The sequence below is a fragment of the Uranotaenia lowii genome, chromosome 2, assembly GCF_029784155.1.
Source record: "Uranotaenia lowii strain MFRU-FL chromosome 2, ASM2978415v1, whole genome shotgun sequence".
Taxonomy (NCBI): Eukaryota; Metazoa; Arthropoda; class Insecta; order Diptera; family Culicidae; genus Uranotaenia; species Uranotaenia lowii.
The window spans coordinates 428,404,066-428,430,001 of record NC_073692.1 but is presented as its reverse complement, the minus strand read 5'-3'; the positions used below and the strand labels follow the sequence as shown (position 1 = coordinate 428,430,001).

Sequence of the window (25,936 nt, the reverse complement as noted above, 5' to 3'; positions counted from 1 at the left end):
GCCCGGAATTGTTAGGCCCGGATGGGAGTGGAAAAAATTCTGGCAACCTTAGTTTAAGTAGGCGTTGCCTTGCAAGGATGTCAAAATTTTCGCTCCATGAACAAAGTTTTTCTAGAAGTAAGAAAATAGTGTAATATTGGTTAATCGAACAGCGAATGGAGCTATAGCTCAAGGGAGAATCCCGTGGGTATTTCATACACCGGAAAGATCATCAGCCCTTCTCCTATGTTGGCAAAAGAAGAAGAAGAGCAGCATATCAACAAAGTTCAAATCGTACATTTGAATACCAAACATTTTTTTAAATGTTTATTTTAATGAAAAAGTTCACGAAATATCAATGCTGGATGCAACAATCAATGATGATAATAGAATTTACTTAAGTTTTTTGTTGAAACTTTGGAATAATGTTCATCAATCCGGGCAATGTTCATGACATCCAAGCAACTAAGGCAGAGACTTTTCTTTTTCATGAAAGTTCGGGTAAGCCTGGTTGAAACTAGGCAATCTGAAATGCTAAAGTTAATTCTCAATTATTTCTCTTTCTACCGTCTTCCCTTTCATTCAATCTCTTTTTCTGTATTCTTGACGAATCCCACAACTCACAATCCATTTTCTTGTATCTTTTCCTCCGTTTAATAACTCTCACATGTTTTAAAATTTTTCTCACTCATCCTCAGCCCATGGCCGTAGGAACGGGGGGGGTTTTGGGGGTTAACCCCCCCCCCCCATGAAGGTCTAAAAATTCCAAGACAAATTTGAAATTTCTAATCAAATTTTGATGAACAAATTAAATGATTCATGAGTAACTAAAGTGTAATAATCTCGACTACAAAACCTCAAAATCTCATTCCAGGACCACAAGTCTACTTCTATTTTTCAAAAAATTTCTCAATTGTTGATAGTAATTCAGTCCCAAATATTGAATCCCAATGAAGTTAGGCTAAGCTTACCAGATTTTCCGGATTTTGCCCAGAATAGCTCACTCTATTTGCAAAATCAAACGAAAATTCACTTAAGTCATAAGAGTTATGTATTTTGCGTAAAAATTTTTTTTTTCAAACAAATTTTGTCAAAATAAACATAAACGATTTTTTGCAAACCTTTAAGATGATTTTGAATCGGCTGATGTGTTTCAATTAAATAAAAACAGTTTTCCACGTGTTTTTTTTTGTATTTGAAAGAAATAATTCCGAAATTTGCCTGCATATTGGCCGTATTTTTGGGAAAATTTTTGAAACAATATGCCATCATTTCCATGCCATGGATTTGCCCAGCCCGGATACTTGCGGAAAAAAGCTAGTAAGTATTCAGTTTATTTTTCTTGATTTTCAGTTTGCATCATCTTTGGTATAAAGTTCTGCTTCGAACCTTGGTGATGCATTTCAATCTAAAATATGATGAATTTTCAAATTTCGGAATATGGGGTTTGGGTTAGGGTTTGAAATTTTTATCTTTAATTTTTATGCAAAGTTGAAACATAGAAAAGTTCAGAATTGAAAAATGTGAAACAATTTTATCATTCAATATGTTATTTAAATTTGCAAGTTCAATTACGAATAAATTATTGAAAAAATCATATTGAAAACCATCAATTCGGAATCAAATAAAAGATTTCTGGTTAAGGGTTCTGATACAAATTTCGCTTTTTGGTTTCAAATTCATAGGATTTGTTATCTGGAATTTAGATTAAGGGTTTGATTTTTGGTTCAAAATGCAGAATTCAGACTAGGAAATAATATTCCAGGCTTGAATCCAGATTTAGCTCAGTTTATAATAAGTTTTATAATCAATATTAAAATATCAATTTTTAAATTTCATTAAGTATTCAAATTGGAGGAGATCGCAGTTTCATAACTTTGTTTCTTGGTTTAAAAAAAATAAAATTCAATCAAAGTCAGTTTGGAAACATAAACTTGATGAAAATCACACATAAAAAATTAGATCTGGATTCATTTCAAAGAATCTGTTTTTTTCCAAATATCTAGATTTAAATTTTTAAGGAATCACAGGATTGTAATTATGAAATATAATGAAATTAATAATAATTTTTTAACTTGTTTTTTATCCTCAGGTAAAAATTCAGGTGGAAATTTCATTTATTATTATTTACATTTATTGTAGATTCTTCATTCTTCAAAATCACAGGATTTAAATAAAATCTTAAATTTAAATCGAGTTTACAAAAGTTGAAAATAAACCTTATTTGAAAAGAAACCTTACTTTTTACTTTTATTGCTTAATATTTGATACATTTTCACCCATGCTGCCCTTATGCTTGTGAATCAAAAGAATTAACTCTCTATTGTAAGTAAGGAAAAAGTTTTTTTTTCTAAATGAAGCGTTCAAGATCCATTTTTTGTTTGTTTCGATTATGATAGTCGTTTCTACATCATTGTTCCACTCGCGACTTTTATCACTTATCTGGAACAACTATGATCTTGGGCTCAAACTCACGGACATCAGCTCAGAAGGCAACTGATTTACCAATTGAACTATATCACAAGTACCTATATTTTTTAAAGCTTCATTCAAAAAATGGCCTCTCCTTGGACTAATTTTCAAAATTAAATAACTTTTAATGCAAAATAACCCTAACTTGAATCATTTGTACTTATTACATGTACATTTTTTTGACTTGTGTATGCATTGTTCAAGCAAAAATATTATAGGAAAAAAATTGTCATAAAAACCCCCCCCATGAGCCGGTTCTTCCTACGGCCCTGCCTCAGCCTACCCGGTTATTCTTCTAGTTTATTGTAGTATTTCTTTCTATGTCTCTATTTACTTGTTCTCTATACATCCTATTTGTTAATTTTTCATCTTTTTCATTATACCTCCTTCTAAATTCCAACGTTCCCTTTGTTCTCTGTACCTGTACCTCTTTGTTCTCTCTTCTGTCCTATAATAGTAATTTTCTTTTCTATTTCTCTTTTATCTCTCTTCTCATTCTCTCTTTTATTTAAAAAAATTTTCAAGGTGATAGATGATTTTAGAGAAAAATGAGGATTAAACAACATGCATCCCGGGGTTTTCTCACTCTCACGCTAAATAAAACTCCAACCGCTCACATTTATTCGACTGTTTCATGGCGTCTGTATTTCAAATGTATATTTTTTCTGTCTTTGTTTTTTTTTTTTTCATTGAAGAACAATAATACTTATCTTTACAAAACATATGGTATTCCATTTTACACCGTTGTTGTTGTTGCTGTTTGTTTTGGTTGTTGTTGTTGTTGTTGTCATTCCTTTTTCCGTTTTATTTTCGGTTGCGCTGACCCATTCGTATCCTTTCTTATTCACATGTGTCTCTATTTTACAGCACTATTCTCGCTTATTGTTGTTGTTGCTGTTTCAACTATTGTTTCGTTTTGCTCTGTACATAATGCTCTTTGTCATGGAATGCTTTTGTTATTTGCTGTACACAACTTCTTTCTGCTTTTCGCTCTCTTTCTTTCTCTCTCTCCCTTGCACACAACGACGACGATCGTGTTTTTATTGAGTTGGGTTTTTCAAACAAGTGCTTTTCCTAATATCATCCGGTATTTATTATTACATTGTCTGTTGCGTGTGTGTTTGTGTGTTACTTACGTACGGTGTGAACTTTTCCTTGTTTTACGTGTTTATTTGCTGGTAGATGTGTATTGTGTAGGTATTACTTCTTTCTGTTGATACCCTCTCATAGTACAAATTTACAAGTGCGCTTTGTATGGGGTAATTTTTACTCTCAGAATTAGATCGTTCGTATGTTTTCATTATTTCTGCTTATTTGTTGTTGTTCGTTAACCGAAACTAGCACACAGTGCGGTTTTCATTTTAGCGTCGCTTTGGCTTCTGTTTTCTTTTTTTACAATTATTCGATTTGAAGTTGTTTAAAAATATATAATGAACCTTTCTGAAGCAGCCGTCTGAAGCCTTAACATTTCGCATTTCTTCTTTTGCACATTGCCCAGACTTTTGCACGTAGCCGATGTAATTTCGAATTCAATAAAAATGTCGCTCATATATGGCGACACGTTTATAAAGAAGTGACCAATTTTGTCCTAATTTCACTGCTTTTTATTAATATGCGGCTGGTGTGTATATTTTGCTCATACATTTTGCTTTATTTGTTTTTTCCCTCCCGCGGTATTTTTTTTTGTTGAGGCTGATGATACTAACTAAGCGATGTTTGATTAATTTTTTTAAAGGTTTTTTCATGAGTTTTTTTTTTATTCTTCCTCATTTTTCGATAAGTTTTTAGTCTACATAAGCCGACATTGTATTAATTGGTTTTGTAGTGTGTCATTTATTGTAGCCATAAAAACTAATAAGCGTTTAGTTGTTTGATTTTCCCTCATACAAAAAGGATTTCATATTTATCTACGAATATCGATACGAAATAAACAAGCGAGAAAATAAATGGTATCAAACATTTTTGAGTATTTTGTCTCACAAGCAAATGTACAAAAGAAATTAATTCAGGTAAAACAGCAATTCCACTCTTTGTTTTTTTTTGTTTACTTTGTTTGATAAATATTGAAGAGGTTTCTTTTGTAACCACTCGTATTTGAGATTATTCTTTGTTGTTATCTATCCCTAGATGTGTTGTTGCTGTTATGCGTAAGCTGCGTTTTAGTGATGCAATATTTCATTTATTCCTATTCCAAATGGCTCTACAACGATTCCCATGAAATATGAAGATATTGTTTCTCGAATATATAGACTATCTGCTTTCGGTGTGCTTTTATATACAACGACGCGCTCTCTAGGTTCGTGAGTAAATTTTTACCCAGAAAAGCGACACTTCCGTCACTTCTCGGTCGCCATTTTCCTTTTTCCACGAATCCTGATCCGCCCTTTAAGCCATTATTTATACCTGCTGGGTGTATGAGTTTAGAAATGTGTGACTGTATATGCTCTGTCTGTCTAGTGTTTATTTTGCTGCTGTAGATGAGTGTGCGTAGTAGCATGTACGATTTCAAAGCTTACTATGTGTGTCTTTTAGGTGTATTTAGTTTTCCGTTTTTTTTCTTACCTCTTCATTTTTAAGATGATCTTCCGTAAAGGTAAAATTGGCTAGTAGATCTTTTAATTAGGTAAATTAGGTGTTCTAATATAAAAGTTGTTCATCCAAGCCGTCGCCATTCTGTTTGTGTGCATACTGCATATAATTTGTAAGAGATAAATTTTACGTAGCATATGTACTTATGTGTCACTTACACTGCTCCGTATTTACCATTTATTAGTCTCTGATCCTTACCAAACCCTGTTCCTGTTTTTATTTTTGGTTGTTGTTGATGTCTTTATTTTGCGCAGCCTTTCGAACCTTCTGCTGATCATTTGTTCTTCCCTTGATTCGATACACATTTTGATCCACCGCCTTCGAAACTTTTGTTTTGAATCTTATTACCTTACCATCAAATTTATCCAACAATTATTATTAAACAGACTGATTGATAAAGTGATGTTTGTTGTCTCGATGCGCGTTGAGCCAAATTGACTAAAAGTCCTGCTTTTTCGTTTTCTTGTGTTTTTTTTCTTATAGGTTACCTTAGAGAAGAGATCAACGTGTTGTGTTTGCAGTCAATTTCCACATGGTTGCTCTGATGAAGTGTCATGGATGTATCTACAACCACAAGAGATCGCGTCATTTTATGGGTAAGTGAATCACGGAGAAAAATTGTCTGATGAAGTACCTATCAAAAGCTTAATATTTATAGTAGTTTTTGGCTTTACACAAAGCTTAAATTGCTAGGTTTTTTGCTTTCGATCGTTTAGTTTGCATTCTGCTGACACCACCTGTTTGTGAACTAGTAGTTGGCTGATGAGATGATCGAGGGGACGCCGTACGCCGTACTCGGGATCGCCGAAGAAGTGGCGCCTTCATCAGTCGCAACCTCAAATTGGAAAGTGCGCGTGGAATCGCCGATAGTAGCAGGAATAGGATGAGTACTAGCAGAAGATACGGATAGTGTAAGAGTTTCGTCAGCTGGTTCTGCATCTGGCGCCACCAGCGTTGATGACGAGAGTTGTTCGGGGGATTGTTGGGGTTGTTGGAGTACACTTTGTTCTGACTTGGACTCGACCGAATCGTCACCGTCGATGGGAAAGGTGTTCGGTAAATCCTATCAGAGAAATAACTCTCATACGAGCGCACTACCGGACATTGCCGCCGTCCGTTCAGCGCTGCGTTCGCGTTCTCGTTCCGTGGATTCGGAGCTGGAAGTAGGAACGAAAATCAGAACACCTCCCTCAAGAAACCCTTTAATAACAGCATACCTTGAACGAACGGTTTTGATTTCGATCTCATCCGACGAGACGGAATTTTTATTTGAAGATGTGGCCGAAGAGCGTCGCGCCTTGCCTACGCTACTGTTGTCGTAGAACGTTTCCGGTTCGATGTCCGATTCCTGTATGAATAAAAAATAATCAGTATTTTCTTATGGGATAATTAGAGCTCGACTCGACTCCAGTCACTGTAGAGTCAAGCGAAATGTCGTATTACGCTAGTCGAGTGACACTGATAGAATTAGTTTAAGTGCTCGAATGGCGGCTATCATGTTGAAATTTTTCGTAGTCGACTCAGTCGAGCTACTCGACTAAAGTTCGACTCGACTCTGAAGTGATATGGTGCAGGAAGGAACACACGCGGTTGAATAAAAACTACTTCGGAGACGATAACAAAAACGTGGTTTATTCTCTGGTAGTTTTACACTGATTGAAAGCAAGCGGACCACTGTGAACGCAAATAATGACAGCGTTACCACATAGGCGGGTACGAAAAGATGGGGGCACATTGATAGGGTTTGCAATACTCAACACGCCCGCTCAAACGCAGCAATCTGCCATTCCAAGGCTGTCCCGTAGCTTTCTAAACGCTGGTGCAGGTGACCCTTAGTCAAAATGTCCGCCTGCTGCATCGACGTCGGTATGTAGTCGATCTTGATGATGTTCCCCTCGAGTAGCTCATGAACGTAGAAATACATGTGCTTCAGACGAGACGAATCCTTCGGATTTGAAGCTATCTTGATGGTTGATTGGTTGTCCTCGTGGAACTGGATGGGACCTTCTGGACAGCGTCCAAGGTCTCGCAACATACGAACCAACCACTGACTGTGGCATGCAGTCACGCACAGAGCTACCAGCTCCGCTTCGGTTGACGACAAGGATACCGTTGCCTGTTTCTTCGAAAACCCGCTAACCACAGCACCATACACTTTGAACACCGCTCCCGACACGGAACGACGATCGGTGATGTCACTCGCCCAATCAGCATCGGTGTACACCTCGAGAAGTGGGCTGTCACCGCTGCTTCGATAGGTTAGCCCCAGTTGCAACGATCCTTTAATGTATCGGAGAACTCGTCGAAGATGAACCCAATGTTCTTGATTCAGGCACACTTGGAATTGGCTAAAGTAATTCGCAGCCACAGCCAAGTCCGGTCGGGATGTCAACGAAACAGACATGATGCATCCGACCAATTCTCGATACGGTTCCGAGATCCTTTTCGACTCTTCTCCTTTCGGAAGCTTCAACTTATTCTCCATCGGAGTGGACACGGGGCGGCAATACTGCATTTGAAAACGTGTCAACAGACTTTCCAAATATCGCCGCTGGCGAATTCGCATCACTTTCTTTTCCGTGTCACGATCAATCCGCATACCCAAAAAAATTCTTCACGGCACCTTGATCGCTCATCTCGAATTCTCGAGCCAAACACTGCTTGATCGTGATCACCAACTTTTCCGACGGACTCACGATAAGTATATCGTCCACGTACAAGACGATAATCACCTGCTGCTTCCCTGTGCCTCGATAGTAAAGACACAAATCGTTTGGGCTCCTTTTGAACCCTAGCCGCTCGACGAACTTGTGGAACCGGATGTTCCAAGACCTGGTCGCCTGTTTTAAACCATAGAGCGACTTATTCAATCGACAAACAAGTCCGCTCTGCTGCTCGAAGCCCTCTAGCTGAAGCATGTACATCTCTTCGGAAAGTTCGCCGTTGAGGAATGCCGTTTTCACATCCATTTGATTGACGACCATTCCTTCCTCGTTCGCCAAAGCCAGGACAGCTCTCAGCGTGTCCATGCGCGCTACCGAGGAGTAAGTTTCCGAGTAGTCAAACCCCAATTTCTGGCTGAAGCCCTTCGCTACTAAGCGGGCCTTGTAGCGCGGCGGCTGGTCATCTTTAGACGGCTTAAGCTTGAATATCCACTTGCAGGATATTGCGGTTCTTCCTTCTGGCAGCTCTGCTAAGGTCCATGTACCGTTTCTTGCCAACGCGTCCATCTCCTCCTGCATCGCCCGCTACCACCGAACCCAGTCGTCACGTTTCTTCATCTCCTTCAGTGAATCCGGCAAGTTCTCGACATACGACACGGCATTCAGGGCAAAAGCGGCATAATCCACTTCATAATCCTTGTGCCAAGCCGGCGCAGACTTCGCGCGGACCGGACGATTTTCAGATACACTCTCCGTCTGTTCTTCGGGATACCACTCTTCATTAAAACTGGCAAACTCTTCGTCCTCTTCTTGCGCGCCGTCGGACTCTTCAAAATCACTCACTTCTTTTTCGTGTTCTACACGATGCACTTTTTGTCTTTCGTGATTTTCACGATTCACTGTTTGTTCTTCTATTTCAGGTTGCACACAGATGATGGGAAGACTTTCCTTCTTGTTCTTCACTTCCTCCGATGACTGCAACTCCTCCGGAATCTCCACGAAGGCAACGTCGTGCGCCACGACGATCTGCCTCGTTTGCGGGTTCCACACACGGTACCCATTCGGTGCGTAGCCTTGAAAAATGCCTCTCCAGGCCTGTGCGTCCAACTTCCGGCGGGTCTCTTTCGGAACGTGGACGTACGCAGTGCAACCAAACGTCCGCAGCTTACTAAGCTTACGGGCGTCGTCCCTCCCAAACATCGAAGGGAGTCGCATTCAATTTATTTGCACTGGTGGGGCATCTGTTCGTCAAAAACACGGCAGTCTCGACGGCTTGCACCCAGAATCCTTTGGCTATCCTCGCATCGTCTATCATGGCTCGAGCTCGCTCAACTACAGTTTGGTTCATTCTTTCGCTGGTTCAATTCTGTTCGGGTGTGTAAGGGACGGTCCATTCAATTTGGATCCCCTCACGCCCTTACCCGATAAAGCTCTTGTTCTGGTACTCACCGCCATTATCGCACTTAATTCGAGAGATTCGATTCCCGAATTTGGCCGTAACCAACGCCTTGTAGTATTCAAAACAATCAAGCACTTCAGTCTTTTTCTTCATTGGAAAAACCATCGTTAAATGGCTCCAATCATCCACGAACGAAACGAAATATCTTTCACCGTTCAGTCCGGTAGGCGTAACTGGTCCACAAACGTCCGAGTGGACAACTTCTAGCACTCGCAACGACCGTTCCCCTTCTCGCGTCGGAAAGAGCTTACGCGTTTCTTAACGATAACACCCGATTCGCACACGATCTTTTCGTTGCTCGAACTTCGCTTCACTGGCGACAATCCGTCCACTAAGTTCTTGTTTACCAGCAGATCTAACTGTTTTTCGTTTAGATGTCCGAATCTGCGGTGCCACAACTGCAATTCTCGCGCGATTCGACCACACGCGAACAACGACTCGCTTCCGAGAATTTCACTTGTGTATAAATCAAGCTCGTAAAGTTTTCCGCGACGCGAACCGGTAGCAACAGTTTCGGAACCACTATAGATTTTCACTTCGCCTTTATTAAAAACGACTCGCATTCCCTTGCTTTCATCAACCTTCAGCACAGAAAATAGGTTGAAGCGTAGCGCTGGCACAAACAGCACATCCGTAATTGTTCATGGAATGCTCTCACCTTTTACGCGGGAGAACAGTCTCACCGTACCAGAATGTTGAGCCACGATTGAATCGCCATCCTTCGCCACTGCAATGGTCACCGGCTCTGCCAGTGGGCGCAAATCCTCGAAAAGCTCCCGATCCTTAACGAGATGATCAGAGCATCCGGAGTCAATGAACCACTGCACACGATGCGGTTCGGTTGACTTTTCTTGCCGTGCACAATTCAACGCCACAAACGACACTCCTTTTCTGGTGGCCAAATTGGCCATCACTTGTTGTTTTCCTTTTTGCGACACTTTCGAGCAATCCAACATTTTATGCCCCTCTTGCTGGCAGTCAAAACACTTAAACTTCTTCTTCTTCCTGTTTTTCTGCCGCGCTCCAGCAAAAGCTGTGACGTCAGCTTTCGGGGGAAACAACTCGACATCTGACCCCTTCTGTTTGATCTCCTCGTCTAGGAGACGACAGCGCACGAAATCAAGTGTCAGTTTATCTTCGGGCATTGTCTCAATCGCCGTCACGACGTGGAGAATTTCGGTCCAAGGGTTAGGAGCAGCTGACAAATAACATCCAGCTCATCGATATTTGCTCCTGTGTTGCGGTACTGCCTGACCAACCGGTCAAAATGCAGAAAATGTTCCTGCAACGAACCCGACTTAAAACGCAACGACAGCATCAGCCGCTTCAAATGCATACGGCTCGCTATGCTTTTTCGCTCAAACACCCGGACGAGAGCGTCCCAAATCTCCTTCGGCGTGTCCTTCTCCTGCACGTACTCCAACTGGGAGTCATGTATACGGGACACCAGGAGCGATTTGCACTTTCGGTCCTGTTTTAAACGCCGTTCCTGTTTCGTCGCTTTTTCGCGGATCTCTTCCGCCGAATCTTCTGTTTCCTCCTTCAGTTCCGGAACATCATCCGCTTCTGTCTCGATACACTCCAACAAATCGTGTTCTTCGAGAAGAATTCTCAGGCGGGTACGAATAGATGGGGGCACATTGATAGGGTTTGCAATACTCAACAGACTCGACTGCTGCATGCTGTAATACCAAAATGGCTCACTCGAGTAAAATGACTCGATAGGGCCCATAATTTCATTTGTATGCATAAAATATGAACAATCGATTTCGTTTTTTGAAAAATGATTTGCCAATAGCATGGCGATGCGAAAGCGTGTGGAGGCCAAGCATAGCGCAGCGTTGTGAATAAGGTGGCAGATTTCGAGGATTATCCAACGGTAGATCACGCAGAGCATAACACACGAATTTTCGTTGAACCGCTTCAAAACGAGCTACACATGTAGTTTCAAAAAAGCCAACACACCAGATTTGCAAATTCTAATATTGAACGGACCTGTCTATATAGCGCCCGTAGGCAAAGAGGATCTGTAAATTCTTTACTCACACGTATGGCAAATCCCAGCATTCGGTTGGCCTTTTCAAGTGTAGCACATTAGTCTTGCTCAAATGTTATATGACTATGCAAAACGACATCAAGGTCCTTCATTTGATTAACACGATGTAGAAGTTCGCATTGGATATTATATTCGTACAAAAATGAAAGTTTCTCGCGTCCAAATGTTATAATACAGCACTTAGAAACGCTTAAGGCCAGTAGGTTGACAGCACACCAGTTCACAACTGTATCGAGGAATTGCTGTAGTATCTGACAATCTGCCAAACTGTTATCGTTCAGAAAAAAATTCAAATCGTCCGCCTACATTAGTATTCCGTATCCAAAAAGCAGCCTGTTAATATCATTGCAAAACAGGGTGAACAACAAAGGCCCCAAATTACTTCCTTGCGGTACTATTGAAGTCGGAATGAAATCTGAAGATTCAGAGGATCCGATTTTAACAGCAATCATTCACAGATTTTCGCTCAGAATTACCTCTTCATATCAGTTTATCACCCACCTGGTGTAGACGGTTACACCTTTCAAGAGGTCGAGCCTCAGTTGCTGGTGGATCTCGATGTCCGAGATAAATTTTTTAAGACTCTATAGATCTATCGATGCTGAACATGCCATGGTGTGCATGTTGCGGACCAAATACGAGAATTTTCGTTTTTTCACTTGCCGCAAATGTGCTACTTTTAGAAGTACATAACTTAAATGGTATAAATTCAATAATGAAACTGTTTTCTTCAAAATTGAACACAACACTTTCGGTAACTCAAAGCTACTTGATTTGGAAAATTTGGTCCAACGAGTTCTGAAATACAGAATGCCGAATTTCGATGTTTCTTGGTTTAGATTTCTTCGTGGTCCTTAAAGTGTTAACATGTTTTGAAATTAGAAGAGATCGAGAAGTAAGCACTTTTGTCTTCGCCAAATGCGATGAAGTATGTGGAGAGTACACTTTATCAGTGAGTACACATTATACGTGAAAAATACGAGAGATAGAAAATGAGATGCTCTCGGGATAAATCATCCAAACGGATGAAAATCCGTGAAAAAAAGATGAGATGCTGACTTCAGATCCGATAATCTGAACAATGAAGATTTCAATAACAATCCTTTTCGCTAAGGTTAAATTCTTCGACCGACCAACTGATAAAATGCAGAAACGAAAAATTGATAGGTATTTATACTCGAAAGTTTAATCCTAAGACCCAACCACCTCAAAAACTCACATGCTTATTGTAGTTGACCCGATCGCTCGAATCGGACCCGCACGATATGCTCTCGGCCACCGAAGTCGTCGAAACCTTGTTGTTGTGCTGGTTCGTGGGACTGGCCAGCGCCGCCGGATACCGCTTCGAACAAACCTGTGCCTGAATGTGCTCGCAAATACGCCGGAAGCGCCGTATGTTGCCCGAAATCAGCGTAAACGTGATCGCGAACAGCATATCGTTCACGTCGCCCTGCTTGCAGATCGTGTTGATGTCCACCTGTATCCGGACGTGCCGCTGGAACATCGTAGGCCCAGTACCACCCCGCTTGTACTCCACCCGGAACGACATCGGCGACAGGACGCTGTGCGACAGTTCGGTCATCTGAAGGATAGAAGTGTGTGTTAGTCAAATTGTGTTTCAAGATCATAGATTATGAGGGGAGATACCGATAAGAAGGCATGTATTAGATGAGCTTTCACCGTAGCTAGTGGTTTGCCCTTGACTAGCACCGTAAATGTTTCGTCCTTTTCCGTGGTCATAAGGTTTCCAAACCAGGACTTTTTTGTCAGCTCCGGCGATGACTCCGGCGTAAGATGCACTTCTTCGGTTGAAACTATTGATGAAATAATAGTAAGATATAAGTGTGACCAACTTTTTTTTTTAAGTAGAATTAGTCTTACTTTGAAGTTTCCTTCGATGGAATTTGGGACTTCCAAGAAAACTGTTCTTTATGTTTGTTAGCCTTGTCTTCCACAGTTGGCTACCGGTGTTGACGGCTGAAAGTTGTCCTGGGCTTCCCAAAATAGGCGATCCAGGGATCGCGTTTATCGAAGAGGTCACTAAAAAGAAAACATTTGTCAAATCACAATCGACCGATGAGGAAATTCTGTAAAGACATACTGTTATTAGAATCGGTTTCCGAAAACAGACCAACGGTAACCGCTGGTCCGGAATTTGCTCGATGATGCACCGGAGAAGAGGGATCCACGATCTGAGACTTCCGATCACGGCTGGCATAGTTTGCGTGTCGGTTCACTACTGAATTTGGTGAGGAAGGTGGATGCAGTTGAGCTGTAAATATTGCTTCTATTAGTCACACATATCCAAATCTACCGATCGAGTGATCTTACGAAACTTACTGAGCGGTTGATTGGAGTTCACCACAATACTACGGGTCGGACTTTGATATGAGCTTCGAGACAGGGGAACGGACGACGGAGATCTTCTGCTGCTACTGTGGCTTCGGCCATTGTTGAACGTCTGTCTTCGGGAGGTTAGCGGCGATCCTTCGCTGATCTGGCCGTATGAAAGACTACTGCTGCCATTAATTCTACAAGTATCGAGTCGTTTCCGGGGTGGATCAGCTATCTCGATGATATCGTTCCGAGGTCTGAGCACATCTTCATCGTCTTCCACTGCCGGTCTTCTTCGCTTTCGCTCCAGTAAAAGGAAGTAGATCACCTTCTCTGTATTGTGGCTGAAACATAGATAGAAAAATTAGTTCTATTGTGATGAAAAAACGATGTTGCGTTCAAACTAACTTTGGACTCAGCAACTCCTGGATGAGTTTATCCTTCTCCTTGAAACAACCAAGCGAGCATATTGCATTGAGGACGTCCGTATCGACGGCCGAAACGGTAGGAATCACATGCGTTTGGACAACTTCCATCATTGGCAGCTCGAGCTCTAGTTCCCCCTTTCCGCCAGCGGTAACCCAGGGGTGTTTGTTGATTTCCGAAAGCTGCAAAACAAAAATACAGTCATGTTAACATTGGGTCCATAGATAAGTAGAATAAACCCACCGTTAGTCGCTTCTCGGGATTGACCTCGATCATGCCCTTCAGTAGGCTCTGGCAGTCGGGTGGCACGAAGTGAGGAATGTGAAACACGCCCCGTTTCACCTTCTCAAGGAGCTGCCGGAGGTTGTCGTCGTCGAAGGGAAGCGCTCCGACGAGCAGCGCGTACAGGATGACACCGCAGGACCACACGTCCGCCCGTCGCCCGTCGTACTTTTCGCCCTGGTTTAGGATTGGGAAAATTGAAATGGTATTATAAGGCGGTTTTAACATGCAGAAGAAATTTCAAGTGGTTTTGGGGCAATTAGAATTTTCCAACTGGTATAACGAGTGAGCCTTGGAGTATGGAATATTTTGTTTTCGAGCACACGCATTAGAGAGAGATTAACAGCAGTATGTGGTTATGTTCTTCTCTTTATGAGCTTAGTTCGTGTTTTCCCCTGAGCCAACTGATTGAATCATGAATGTATAACTACAGTCACTAGCGATTCTTTTGCCATTCGTTGCCGTACGAACAAAAAAACGAACGAATGGTTCCGTTTTTATTTGTTCACAACGCTTATTGAATGCAATGGAGTCTCCAATCCTGGGATTTCCCGTTGATCAGAAATTCCCGAGTGTTCGAGAATTCTCGAATCCCGGGAAACGCTGACAATTCCCGGGAATTTCTTAAAAGAGCTTAATTACTAAATTTTTACACGACCTAAAATTAAAAAAAATGCATCAGATTCAACAAAAAAAATATTGTTCTACCTTGATATATGGCTTACACTCAAACATTTTTCTTCCTGAGAATGTTTTTTTTTTCGTTCCAAAACTCAATGTAAAAGTGAAAAACGACAAAGAATCTGTTTAACAATAAAAAAATAAAGAAGCGCTGTAAGATGAACTGGAATGTTCTATTTTCCATCACTCATCAGTCATCACTCATCAGTCATCACTCATCAGTCATCACTCATCAGTTAGAATTCCGTTTTCAGACTTAATAGCGGAACGTTTTCCAAGCAAATCCAAGCAATTTCGGTGGAAAAAACTTTGTTAAGAAATTTATGCAAAATGACGTTTTATTTTGAATATTTAAAAAATTATAACATTGTGAAGATTATTTTTGGATTTTCGATTTCTGACCTCACCGAAAGCTCCAAGGCAGCAGGTCTCAAAATCAATGTCGGAAAGACCAAGTCGATGGAAATCAATACAGAAAATCGTTCCAATTTCGTGGTAGCTGGACAACAGGTTGAGACAGTGGAGTGCTTCCAGTATCTTGGTAGCCAGATAACGCCTGATGGTGGGACCAAGAAGGACATCGAGACCCGGATCAGAAAAGCCCGATTTGCGTTTGCGAGTCTCCGAAACATCTGGTCACGCCAGATCTCTCTACGAACTAAGATCCGAATCTTCAACTCAAACGTCAAATCCGTATTGCTGTACGGGTGTGAAACTTGGTGCACATATGCGGTGACGACGCGGAAACTGCAAGTTTTTGTGAATCGCTGCCTGCGGAACATCATCCGCGCTTGGTGGCCTGGCAACTGGATCTCAAACGTTGAACTTCATCGCCGGTGTCATCAAAAGGCGCTAGAAATCGAGATTCGGGAACGTAAGTGGAGATGGATTGGGCACACGCTGCGAAGAGATGAAAACGAGATTTGCAGAGAGGCGCTTGACTGGAATCCAGATGGGCATCGAAGAAGAGGCAGGCCCAAAAGCTCGTGGCGGCGAAGTCTAGCCGCTGAAATCCGCACAGTTTACGAGAACCTCGGCTGGCAGCAAGTGAAGACGCTGGCTCCGGATCGCCAGCAGTGGAGATCTTTTATCTCAGCCCTATGCGCCGGTCAATCGGCGCTGGACCCTTAGGTAGGTTAGGTAGGTGAGAAATTGAAATAGTTTATCAATACACTACTTAAAAAATTTAAAAATACCACACATATTTCGTATATTTCGTGAAAAAAAAAATATATTCACATAATTATAACCTTAATAATTTAACCAAAATAAATAAGCGTTTGGGGATTTTTTTTATTATCTGACGGGTTTGCGCCGGGGGTCTTCAGATTTTCCCCAAAATTGAAAATTTAGTTCATTTTTGCGACTTAAAAACACAGATTTTTTTTCAGATTTCTAAAATTTTTTTTTTGAGTTAGCTTCGGTTAGATTTTTTTTGTCAATAAAAACTAACCATTTTTCAAAGCTACATAACTCTGTTATTTTTCAACCGAAATTCTAACATAGCACATCAAAATGCATAGAAATTTTATCAGCTTTCCAAATAAAATAGTCGAAAAAAAATAAATAAAGACCTCCAGCATGAAAAGTTGTAAATAAACTTTAAATGGCGTCTAAAAGTACAAAAAATACCATTGAATAGCTCAATTTATGATGCAACTTTCATCTGAAGACACCAAAGTGGGCCATCAACTCCTTGAAGAGTTATGAAAGAAATAATGATAACAAATCTCTTTTTTTTTGCATCGGAAACAAACAATGGTCGAACAATTGCACTCACATATGAAGATAGCGCGCCCTTCTAACAACATGGAAACAAAAGAACTTATCAAAGCAGGTTAAAAAACACTATTTTTTGTGTTTTGTAGACTGCCCCTACTCGCATAACAGTCCCATATGAATTTTCGTCATTTTAGGTCAACATAGGGATTCAAAATAAAACACTAAAAAAGAGGTTTTGTTCTACAAATTTCGAAAAAAATATCAATTTATGGCTGTCCTATATGAAATATACTCGAATAACAGTTCCATATATGAACCACGGATTTGGTTGCTTTTCAATGCTTCTTTCGGCGAAATAGTCTTTGATTTATTGCTTTGAATCATTAAAAAAAATTTAACTCACTTGATTTCGAATGATGCTCACGATTTTTCGAAGGCAGGTCTGACTTCCTTAGGAATGACTTCCTGAGCGAAAAACTATCGGACGCAATCAAAAATCGTAAAAAGATTCAACTTGCAATGTGGAATTTACGATATTTTGTATGTTTCTTTTTCTGAAAATTGCATTTAGAAGTTAAAAAATGATCAAATTTAAGTCTTAGAAAGTAGCTTGGTGAGAAACAAATATTCTGTATGGGACTGTTATGCGAGTAGATTAGAAAAAGGTTTCAAATATAGTCGATTAACAGTCCCATAATGAATAAAAATGGTGCTCTCGACCTTACCAATAACCCAATTTCGAAAATTTCAGGTCTTATTTTGACAACCTAGAAACGATTTTCGTTTATGCCGAAAGTGGTGATCATAATTTAAGAATGTATTCCAAAACCGGAAAGCTGATTTTCTCGCTTGCTTGTTTTTGCATATGGGACTGTTATGAAAGTAGGGGCGGTAGAGTGTTGTAGCTAAACTGACTTTATGTTATATCCAAAAATATAATAAAGTATTAGTTTATACCCAGTTTTGAACCAGGTCACAACAAGTTTGCAAATTATGCTGTCATTTTTAGAAGTTTATGCGCTCAGTTTTGCATCCGTAATTCTCCAGATTTGATTTAAAATGGACGCTGGAACACTGAAGATTCGTGTGTGAGCGATCGAGGTAGCAAAACACTGACGATGAATTATGTTCGTTCTAGTATGGTAAACAGCAAAACTGGGTGAATGGAGAAAACGAATACGGTAAAAGTATCATATTTTCAATGTCATATTACCTACAATGGGAATGATGCTTTTTACAGCCTGGGCTGGTCATACTGGGCTCTTCGATTATTTCTACATTTGTGCCACACTCTTTGTTTTTGATCAATGGGAAAGGATTTTGGTGTCCAGTGCTTAGCTCCCGATATAAAAACTATGTAAAGCACGTCTATATTTCATTTTTTAATCACATTTCTGTGATCCCAAACACAGGGACTGAACCTTCTACTATTGGCATTGATTATGCTTCACAATGATCTTTGATCGAAAAGTTAATAAGTTATAGCATATGACCAGGTTGTAAAAGCAACTTTTCCATTATTTGTTATTAACAATTAACAATGCGATACTAAGAATTTTGGTTAAAATTTAAAGTCAGTTATGCTGCAAACACTCTACAAAGCACGAAAAAGTAGTGTTTTTTACCTGCTTTGGTAAGTTCTTTTGTTTCCATGTTGTTAGAAGTGCGCGCTACCTCCATATGTGAGTGCAGTTGTTTGACCATTGTTTGTTTTCATCGCAAAAAAAGAGATTTATCGTCATTATTGCTTTCATAACTCTTCAAGGAGTTGATGGCCCACTTTGGTGTCTTCAGATGAAAGTTGCATCATAAATTGAGCTATTCAATGGTATTTTTTGTACTTTTAGACGCCATTTAAAGTTTATTTACAACTTTTCATGCTGAAGGTCTTTATTCATTTATTTTCGACTATTTTATTTGGAAAGCTGATAAAATTTCTATGCATTTTGATGTGCTATGTTAGAATTTCGGTTGAAAAATAACAGAGTTATGTAGCTTTGAAAAATGGTTATTTTTTATTGACAAAAAAATCTAACCGAAGCTAACTCAAAAAAAAAATGTTAGAAATCTGAAAAAATACATGTGTTTTTAAGTCGCATAAATGAACCAAATTTTCAATTTTGGGGAAAATCTGAAGACCCCCGGCGCAAATTGTCAGATAATAAAAAAAATCCCCTTTATTAAATTAATTTGTTTCTAAAGCGAAAACGTTTTGACATTCATATTTCAAGCGCCACCCTCGACGGACAATCATCAAAACCATTAACACGCTGTTGAAACACACTTCCGACCTTAAACATGTAGCTTGAGACGCCGTACTCCGTAGACCACCAACCACAGAATTTTATTGCATCATGTGAATGACCTCCGCGTTTATGAACCTAGATTTGAGGAAGAAAAAGATTGGTTTCTAATCTCGGATTTGGAAGACAAGGGCTATCCGAGAATTCGCGAGAGAGGATTTAATTGCTTACTTCGCGATTTGACAAAGTTGAATCGGGTAGTTCCGGTCACGAAGTTAAACTAATTCAGTAAGCCAGATGACGGAAAGATCTTCCGACCCATCTATTCCCGGTACAGTCAGACTTGGTAATTTTGGACACTTCAGAGGAAGTCGCCCTACGCCGATCCCCGCAACGCACCAGGCGGCGCACGGCTGGGTACACCAGTCAAGGTGGGCATTCTTCGTTGCTGCCGGCTAGCAAACACCATCACCCTAGCCAAACAGTGATACCACCTTCAGAAAAACCGCGCTGCGATCTTCTTGCGAATACGAGAACCGCGGGATCATCGTCGTTTTCAACCAACAGCAGACCGTGATGGCTAGCTAGAGAACATTTCCTCTAGCTGCGTCGTAATCCGCCGACCACAAAGCATATCGCATCAGTCACCGCAGCAAAGCTACCGCCATATGCCCGTCAGGCGTCAACTAGTTTGGAAAGCCGGAAGAGCCGCAGTAGTCCACCGCAGGACAACCAAACTGGTGAGGTAAGGGTTGCCCAAAAAAAACACCTCATAAATTCATCGAATACTCCATACACAATCAACATGTTGCTCCAGCGATCGCTTTAAATTGTTCGGTTGCAACTCTTGCTAAATTTATGTGGTACTAGCACGAAACTTTAGTCGCACCATTGAATCAGTTGAATAGACGCACTGACGAGTCACTTAACACGTTCGTCGCCACGCTCATTTTGGTTGTTTAACTTGCCGGGCCCAAAGAAAATCTCGGAGCAAGAAAGCTACCAGGGAGAACTCCACTATTTGTAACGGGTGGCTAAACTGAGCGGCTAACTTGAGTGAAAGAGCACATGCTTTTTGATGCGACGGGGCCTCCTAGGAAATACACCCGTCACCCGAATATGGGTGCCATGGCGACGAACGTGTTAAAGTAGCCCTATCAGTTGCATTTATCACCCGCACATGCCTGTAAACACTGTGGCTCAATGAAGGTGAACTTCGAATTGATCTGCATTGTACAATAAACTTTTTTGTTTCGCATTTTTTCAATTCAGATTTTTTACTGCGGAGGCTGGCCGCGAATCCAGTCACAACCATTTTTCGCTGAACCGGGTTAGAGGGCAGAGTCTTGTACGACGGCTTAACACCCTGGTAGTTTATCTTTGGGCTGAACAACAACTAATTCCCCTTTCCAGGATTTTTGCAAGGTTCCGTCCCATCTCCTGGGCGGCCTTAAAAAGGGCCGAAGTACGAATCCCTTTTTGGAGACCCTTCCGCTTTTTTTTCCCAAAATAGGGAATCGAAAAGAACTCGCGACCGAGTTCCATCAGTTGGGCAAACTGAGACAGGATAGGTGGTCTTCCATCCGGAAGTGGCGCTTAAACGACCCACTTAAAAACGGAAGTGTGTTGGGCCTCTCGTTTTAGTGTAAGATAAGCATTTGTTCTTCAGCAGCGCATCCGTAATTTCGAATTTGATTGGTTTGCTTGTCACATATACAGTCCACTGCCAAGACAATGTGAAATTCAGTTGGATTGAATGTTAGAAGTATGGTGGCAAATATTTCTGCGCATTTTCACGTAATAATTACGTAGTTAGTCTTATGTAGTTGAGATTCATCTCATCGCAGCAATCGATGAGACAAATAATACCACACGCATTATAGACTTTACAAATGAATTTTAACCATGGAAGTGGTTTTCCTACAAATAGAATGATAAGTTACAAATAAGGTTGTAAAAAATTCTACACTCAAGTTATCAAGAGTTTCTCCTTAACACAAGAGCAAGTGTTGCATCAACAGGTTACAGGCTCAGCACTAGGAAAAGGAGGAGAAAAAAAATCAGCAGTGGAATGTTAACCAGCCAAACCCAATGGGGAGGACAACGCCGAAGTCGAAGTCACGGAAGGTTAACGATACAGGAATCATTGGAAGGTCATGGAGCCAGGAATCAGAGTCATTGGAAAGACGTCTGTGCAGGGCCACAGGAAGGTCATTGTGTCGAGCCAATTGAAAGATCGTCGATCCGGAAGTTACATTGACGTTCGTCTTGCAATTGGTGAGGCGTCGAGCCAGAGCTACTGGAAGGTCGTCATACCGATTCCATGGAAGGTTGTTGAACCGGAACTTCGGGAATGTCGTCAGACCGGAAGCCATGAAAAGTTGGCGGACCGGTATTATGAAGGTTCGTCAATTCGAGAACCAGGTGGTGGTCGTCGGTCCCAGACCCACTGGATGATTTACGACCCGGAAACCAAGAAAGGTAGTCAAGCCGGTCGTCGGGCCGTTAGGCGCCTTCAGGAAAGGCGTTACAGAAAACAAGGTGCAGAAAAAGCGTAGTGTCTTAGGAAGGACATCGAGATCGAAAGACAGCTGGAACTCGTCGGAACACGTGAAGGATCTCGAACAAGAAATCTTGGAAGGTCGTCAGAACATTAGTTTACTAAAAGGTCATAGGGCGTAGAATAGAAGGTTGTCGAACCGGAGCGACTGGGAAATAATCGATCACCAGATTAAATATCGTTAAGCCGCAAAAAGAGCGATGACGGGGGTTGTCGCCGAGAAACCGAGGAAAGGTTATCGTACAATTTCTTCGAGGACCCTTAATGAATTCCCGGAATCTTTAATTTTGCATAATTACTTTTTTTATGGATGCACCCTGAAAGCCCAGGAAAAAAACCGATTTTTACAGAATTTTACAAAGCGCCAATGTAATTACACCACTAGAATCGGTATAAAATTACCTTTCTATTGAATATAAATTTATAACGGAAATCTTGCGTTTATATACTAAGGTTCACGTGCATATTTAAATTTAAGTGCCAGAAAATCTGAGAAATTGCAAGTTGACAAAAAGTTCATACAGTGGTCATGATCTTAAAAAATTACAAAAAAATATATACTTAACATATAGTTTCAGCTTTCTTGGACACTATGTGAAATTTTTTTTGAGCGTTCCGTTACTGACATACAATCTTTTTTCCGAAGCATGTTTTTTAGGATTTTTTTTCTTAGACTTTGAATAACAGAAAACTGAAGTGCTGGAGGTGAATATTGTCTGAGAAAGATATTCGAGTTACATTACGAGGTTTCCAAAACTATAAATTTTGTAAAAATCGGTTCGGTTGAGAAACAATTTAGATATATTGGTTTTAGTAAAGAGTGTCAAATTAACACTCCTGGGACTGTCTTACTTACTTACTTAATGATCCCGCGCCGATCCTCCGGTGCATAGGGCCGTGGTAAAAGACCTCCACTGTTGACGATCCGGAGCCAGCGTCTTCACCTGGTCCCAGTCAAGATTCTCGTCGACAGTTCGGATTTCAGCGGCTAGACTTCGCCGCCACGAATTTCTGGGTCTGCCTCTTCTTCGATGACCTTCTGGATTCCAATCTAGCGCCTCTCTGCAAATCTCGTTTTCATCTCTTCGCAGCGTGTGCCCAATCCATCTCCACTTACGTTCCCGAATCTCGATTTCTAGCGCCTTTTGATGACACCGGCGATGTAGTTCCTCATTCGAGATCCAGTTGCCAGGCCACCAAGCGCGGATGATATTCCGCAGGCAGCGGTTTACAAATACTTGCAGTTTTCGCGTCGTTACCGCATATGTGCACCAAGTTTCGCACCCGTACAGCAATACGGATTTGACGTTTGAGTTGAAGATTCGGATTTTTGTTCGTAGAGAGATCTGGCGTGACCGCCAGATGTTTCGGAGACTCGCAAACGCAAATCGGGCCTTTCTGATCCGTGTTTCGATGTCTTTTCTGGTACCACCATCAGGCGTAATCTGGCTACCAAGATACTGGAAGCATTCCACTTTCTCAACTTGTTGCCCAGCTACCAGGAAACAGGAGGGATCTCCTGTGTTGATCTCCATCGACTTGGTCTTTCCGACATTGACTTTGAGACCTGCTGCCTTGGAACTTTCGGTGAGGTCGTCGAGTTTGCTCTGCATATCTGGTTGTGTTTGGGCGAGCAAAACAATATCGTCAGCCAGGTCAAGGTCGTTCAGTTGCTCCATTGTTGAAGGATTCCACGGCAATCCTCGGTTCGGTGCACAGTCAATCGATCCAATCAGAATCTCATCCATTACGATTAGAAAAAGTAGCGGTGATAGAATACATCCTTGTCTCACTCCAGCAGTTACCGGGATTGGTTCGGACAAGACACCGTCGTGCAAGACCTTGCACGAAAATGCCTCATACTGTGCTTCGATGAGATGGACTAGTTTCTCTGGGACCCCTCGTCGCCTTAGAGCCGCCCAGATGTTTTCATGGTTAAGTCGGTCAAATGCTTTTTCGAAATCAACGAACACCAGCAGAAGAGAGTCCTGGAATTCGTTGATTTGTTCCAGTATGATTCGGAGCGTTGTGATGTGGTCCACACATGATCGTCGAGATCGGAATCCAGCTTGTTGCCGTCGGAGTGTGGCGTCTATTTTCTCCTGGATCCTGTTCAGAATCACTTTGCAGAGTACTTTGAGGGTTGTACAGATCAACGTTATGCCTCGCCAGTTACCGCACTCTGTCAGGTCTCCTTTCTTCGGGACCTTTACGAGGATACCCTGCATCCAGTCGGCCGGGAATGTTGCAGTATCCCAGATGTCAGCGAAAAGACGGTGCAACATTTGTGCTGATAGGGCAGGGTCGGCTTTCAGCATTTCAGCAGGGATGCAATCGATCCCAGGTGCTTTGTTGGATTTCATGTTTTTGATTGCCGCTTCTATTTCAGCCAGCGAAGGCGCTTCCGAGTTGACGCCATTTATGCGACTTACTGTTGGCGCTTCGAGCTGCAGATTCTGTTGGCCATCGCTATTCGTGACTCGGAAGAGTTGTTCGAAGTGCTCAGTCCATCGTTTGAGCTGATCTGTTCGATCGGTCAATAACTGACCTGCTCGGTCTTTTAGCGGCATTCTTGCATTAGTCCTTGCACCACTGAGGCGGCGAGAAATGTCATAAAGTAATCGGATATCTCCATTGGCGGCGGCTCTTTCTCCCTCTTCGGCTAGGGAGTTTGTCCAGGCTCTCTTGTCTCGTCTACAAGCTCGTTTAACTGCCTTTTCCAGCTCCGCATATCGTAAGCGGGCGGCTGCTTTGGCTGACCCGGTACATGCCTGCTCAATTCCGACTTTCGCCTTTCTCCGATCATCGATCATCCTCCAGGTTTCATCCGACATCCATTCACTTCGTCTTCCACAAACTTTACCGAGAGTACCATGGCTCGTCGTGATAAAGGCATTCTTGATTCCACACCACTGTTCTTCGACTGTTCCGTCTGTCGGCAGCTCCGAGGCTCGGGATTCTAGCTGTTCAACGTATGCCCTTTTCACCTCTGGATTCTCCAACCGGCGGACGTCGTAACGACACCCGACTTTCTCCTCGCGCCGTTGGACACGTGCAACTCTCAGTCGTATCTCGCCAAGGACGAGGTGATGGTCAGATGCAATGTCTGCGCTTCGCTTGTTGCGGACATCAAGAAGGCTCCTTCTCCATTTTCGGCTGATGCAGATGTGGTCAATTTGATTTTCTGTTCGGCCATCTCGGGATACCCAAGTGACCTTATGTGCTGGTCGATGGGGGAAGAGCGATCCACCGATCACCATGTTGTTGTTGCCACAAAATTCTACAAACAGCTCTCCGTTTTCGCTCATCTGTCCTAGGCCATGGCGCCCCATGATGCGCTCAAGGTCCTGATTGTCGGAGCCAATCTTTGCGTTGAAGTCGCCCAAATGGATTTGAATGTCACCCTTCGGAATTCTCTCAACCACGCTGTTCAGTTGACTGTAAAACTGCTCTTTCTCCTGCAAGTCGGCAACGTCAGTTGGCGCATAACACTGGACCATTGTAAGGTTTCTAACCCGTGTTCTAAATCTGGCTACGATTATTCTTTCGTTTATCGGTTCCCATCTAATGAGGGCCGCGTAGGCCTGCGGGCTTAACAGGAAACCAACTCCTCGTTCCCGAGTAGCATGTTCTCCTCGTATGCCAGAGTAAAGCAGGACTTGCCCGGATTGTGTCTTGTGTTCTCCAGTATTAGGCCAACGGACTTCGCTCAGTCCCAGAATTTCAAGCTTGAGGCGGCTAGCCTCTCTAGCAAGTTGTTCCAGTTTGCCTTGTTGGGCAAGGGTTAAAACATTCCAAGTTCCAATTCGTGTCCGTGTTTTCATGCTAAAAGTCGTCGCCAAAGTTCCAGGTCGGTCATTTCTTTCGGATTCCGTAACAATTTCAAATCGGGAGCAGTAGGTTGTTAGCCTAAAGTCCCTATCCCGCGATGGGGCTGCCATCTTGGACATAGCTGGCGGGAGCCGCATTTCATAAATTCAGCCGCTTGCTACAAGACAGACGCTGTTTGAGCCGCCCCTGACCTGGAGAACAGACGCTCGGTTGTTGTTGCACGCCGCCCCTGACCTGGGGAACAGACGCGTGCGGCCACCTTCTCAGTCTGCATGCGACCAAAGCATCCACCGGGGTTGGGTACCCGATCTCCGCTTAGGTTACTCGCACCCCAGCCGGCACCGCGGGGAGGTAGAGATAGGAGTTGTGAATAAGAGGTGATATGACCACTATGGGGTCTCGTGTTGCACATTATCCACCGTTTACCAGCCTCCTGGGACTGTAATGGATGAAAATTTCAGGGACGGATGAGGGTTAAAAGCGTGTTTTGTCGAAATTAGTTTTCATGCACTTATACCCTTTTGGCTTCGAAGGCCTCATTTGGAAACATATGAAATGTTATCATAGGATGGTTTTCTTATAAATGAAATTATGTATGAAAAAGATTCTACTTTTCGAATGTGCTGCATTAACAAGGTA

The 25,936-nt window shown here is 42.0% G+C and overlaps 1 protein-coding gene across 2 annotated transcripts in view; it reads right to left on the bottom strand.

Moving 5' to 3' along the window:
• Positions 1–3,069: 3,069 nt before the first annotated feature.
• LOC129749861 (serine/threonine-protein kinase BRSK2) overlaps positions 3,070–25,936 on the bottom strand; it is a 52,427-nt gene continuing 29,560 nt past the window's right edge. The window contains exons 6-15 of one of the 2 annotated variants that reach the window (XR_008738196.1): positions 14,222–14,437; positions 13,961–14,160; positions 13,559–13,896; positions 13,320–13,490; positions 13,100–13,258; positions 12,866–13,032; positions 12,438–12,800; positions 6,258–6,388; positions 5,675–6,197; positions 3,070–5,604 (exon numbers count right to left, since the gene is read on the bottom strand). Coding sequence is in view for 1 of the 2 variants with exons in the window: in XM_055744957.1 (XP_055600932.1) it covers positions 6,122–6,197; positions 6,258–6,388; positions 12,438–12,800; positions 12,866–13,032; positions 13,100–13,258; positions 13,320–13,490; positions 13,559–13,896; positions 13,961–14,160; positions 14,222–14,437 (1,821 nt within the window). In the remaining variant the exon portion in view is untranslated. Of the gene's footprint in view, positions 6,198–6,257; positions 6,389–12,437; positions 12,801–12,865; positions 13,033–13,099; positions 13,259–13,319; positions 13,491–13,558; positions 13,897–13,960; positions 14,161–14,221; positions 14,438–25,936 lie in introns of both variants that reach the window. The other variant, XM_055744957.1, reaches the window with a different exon arrangement.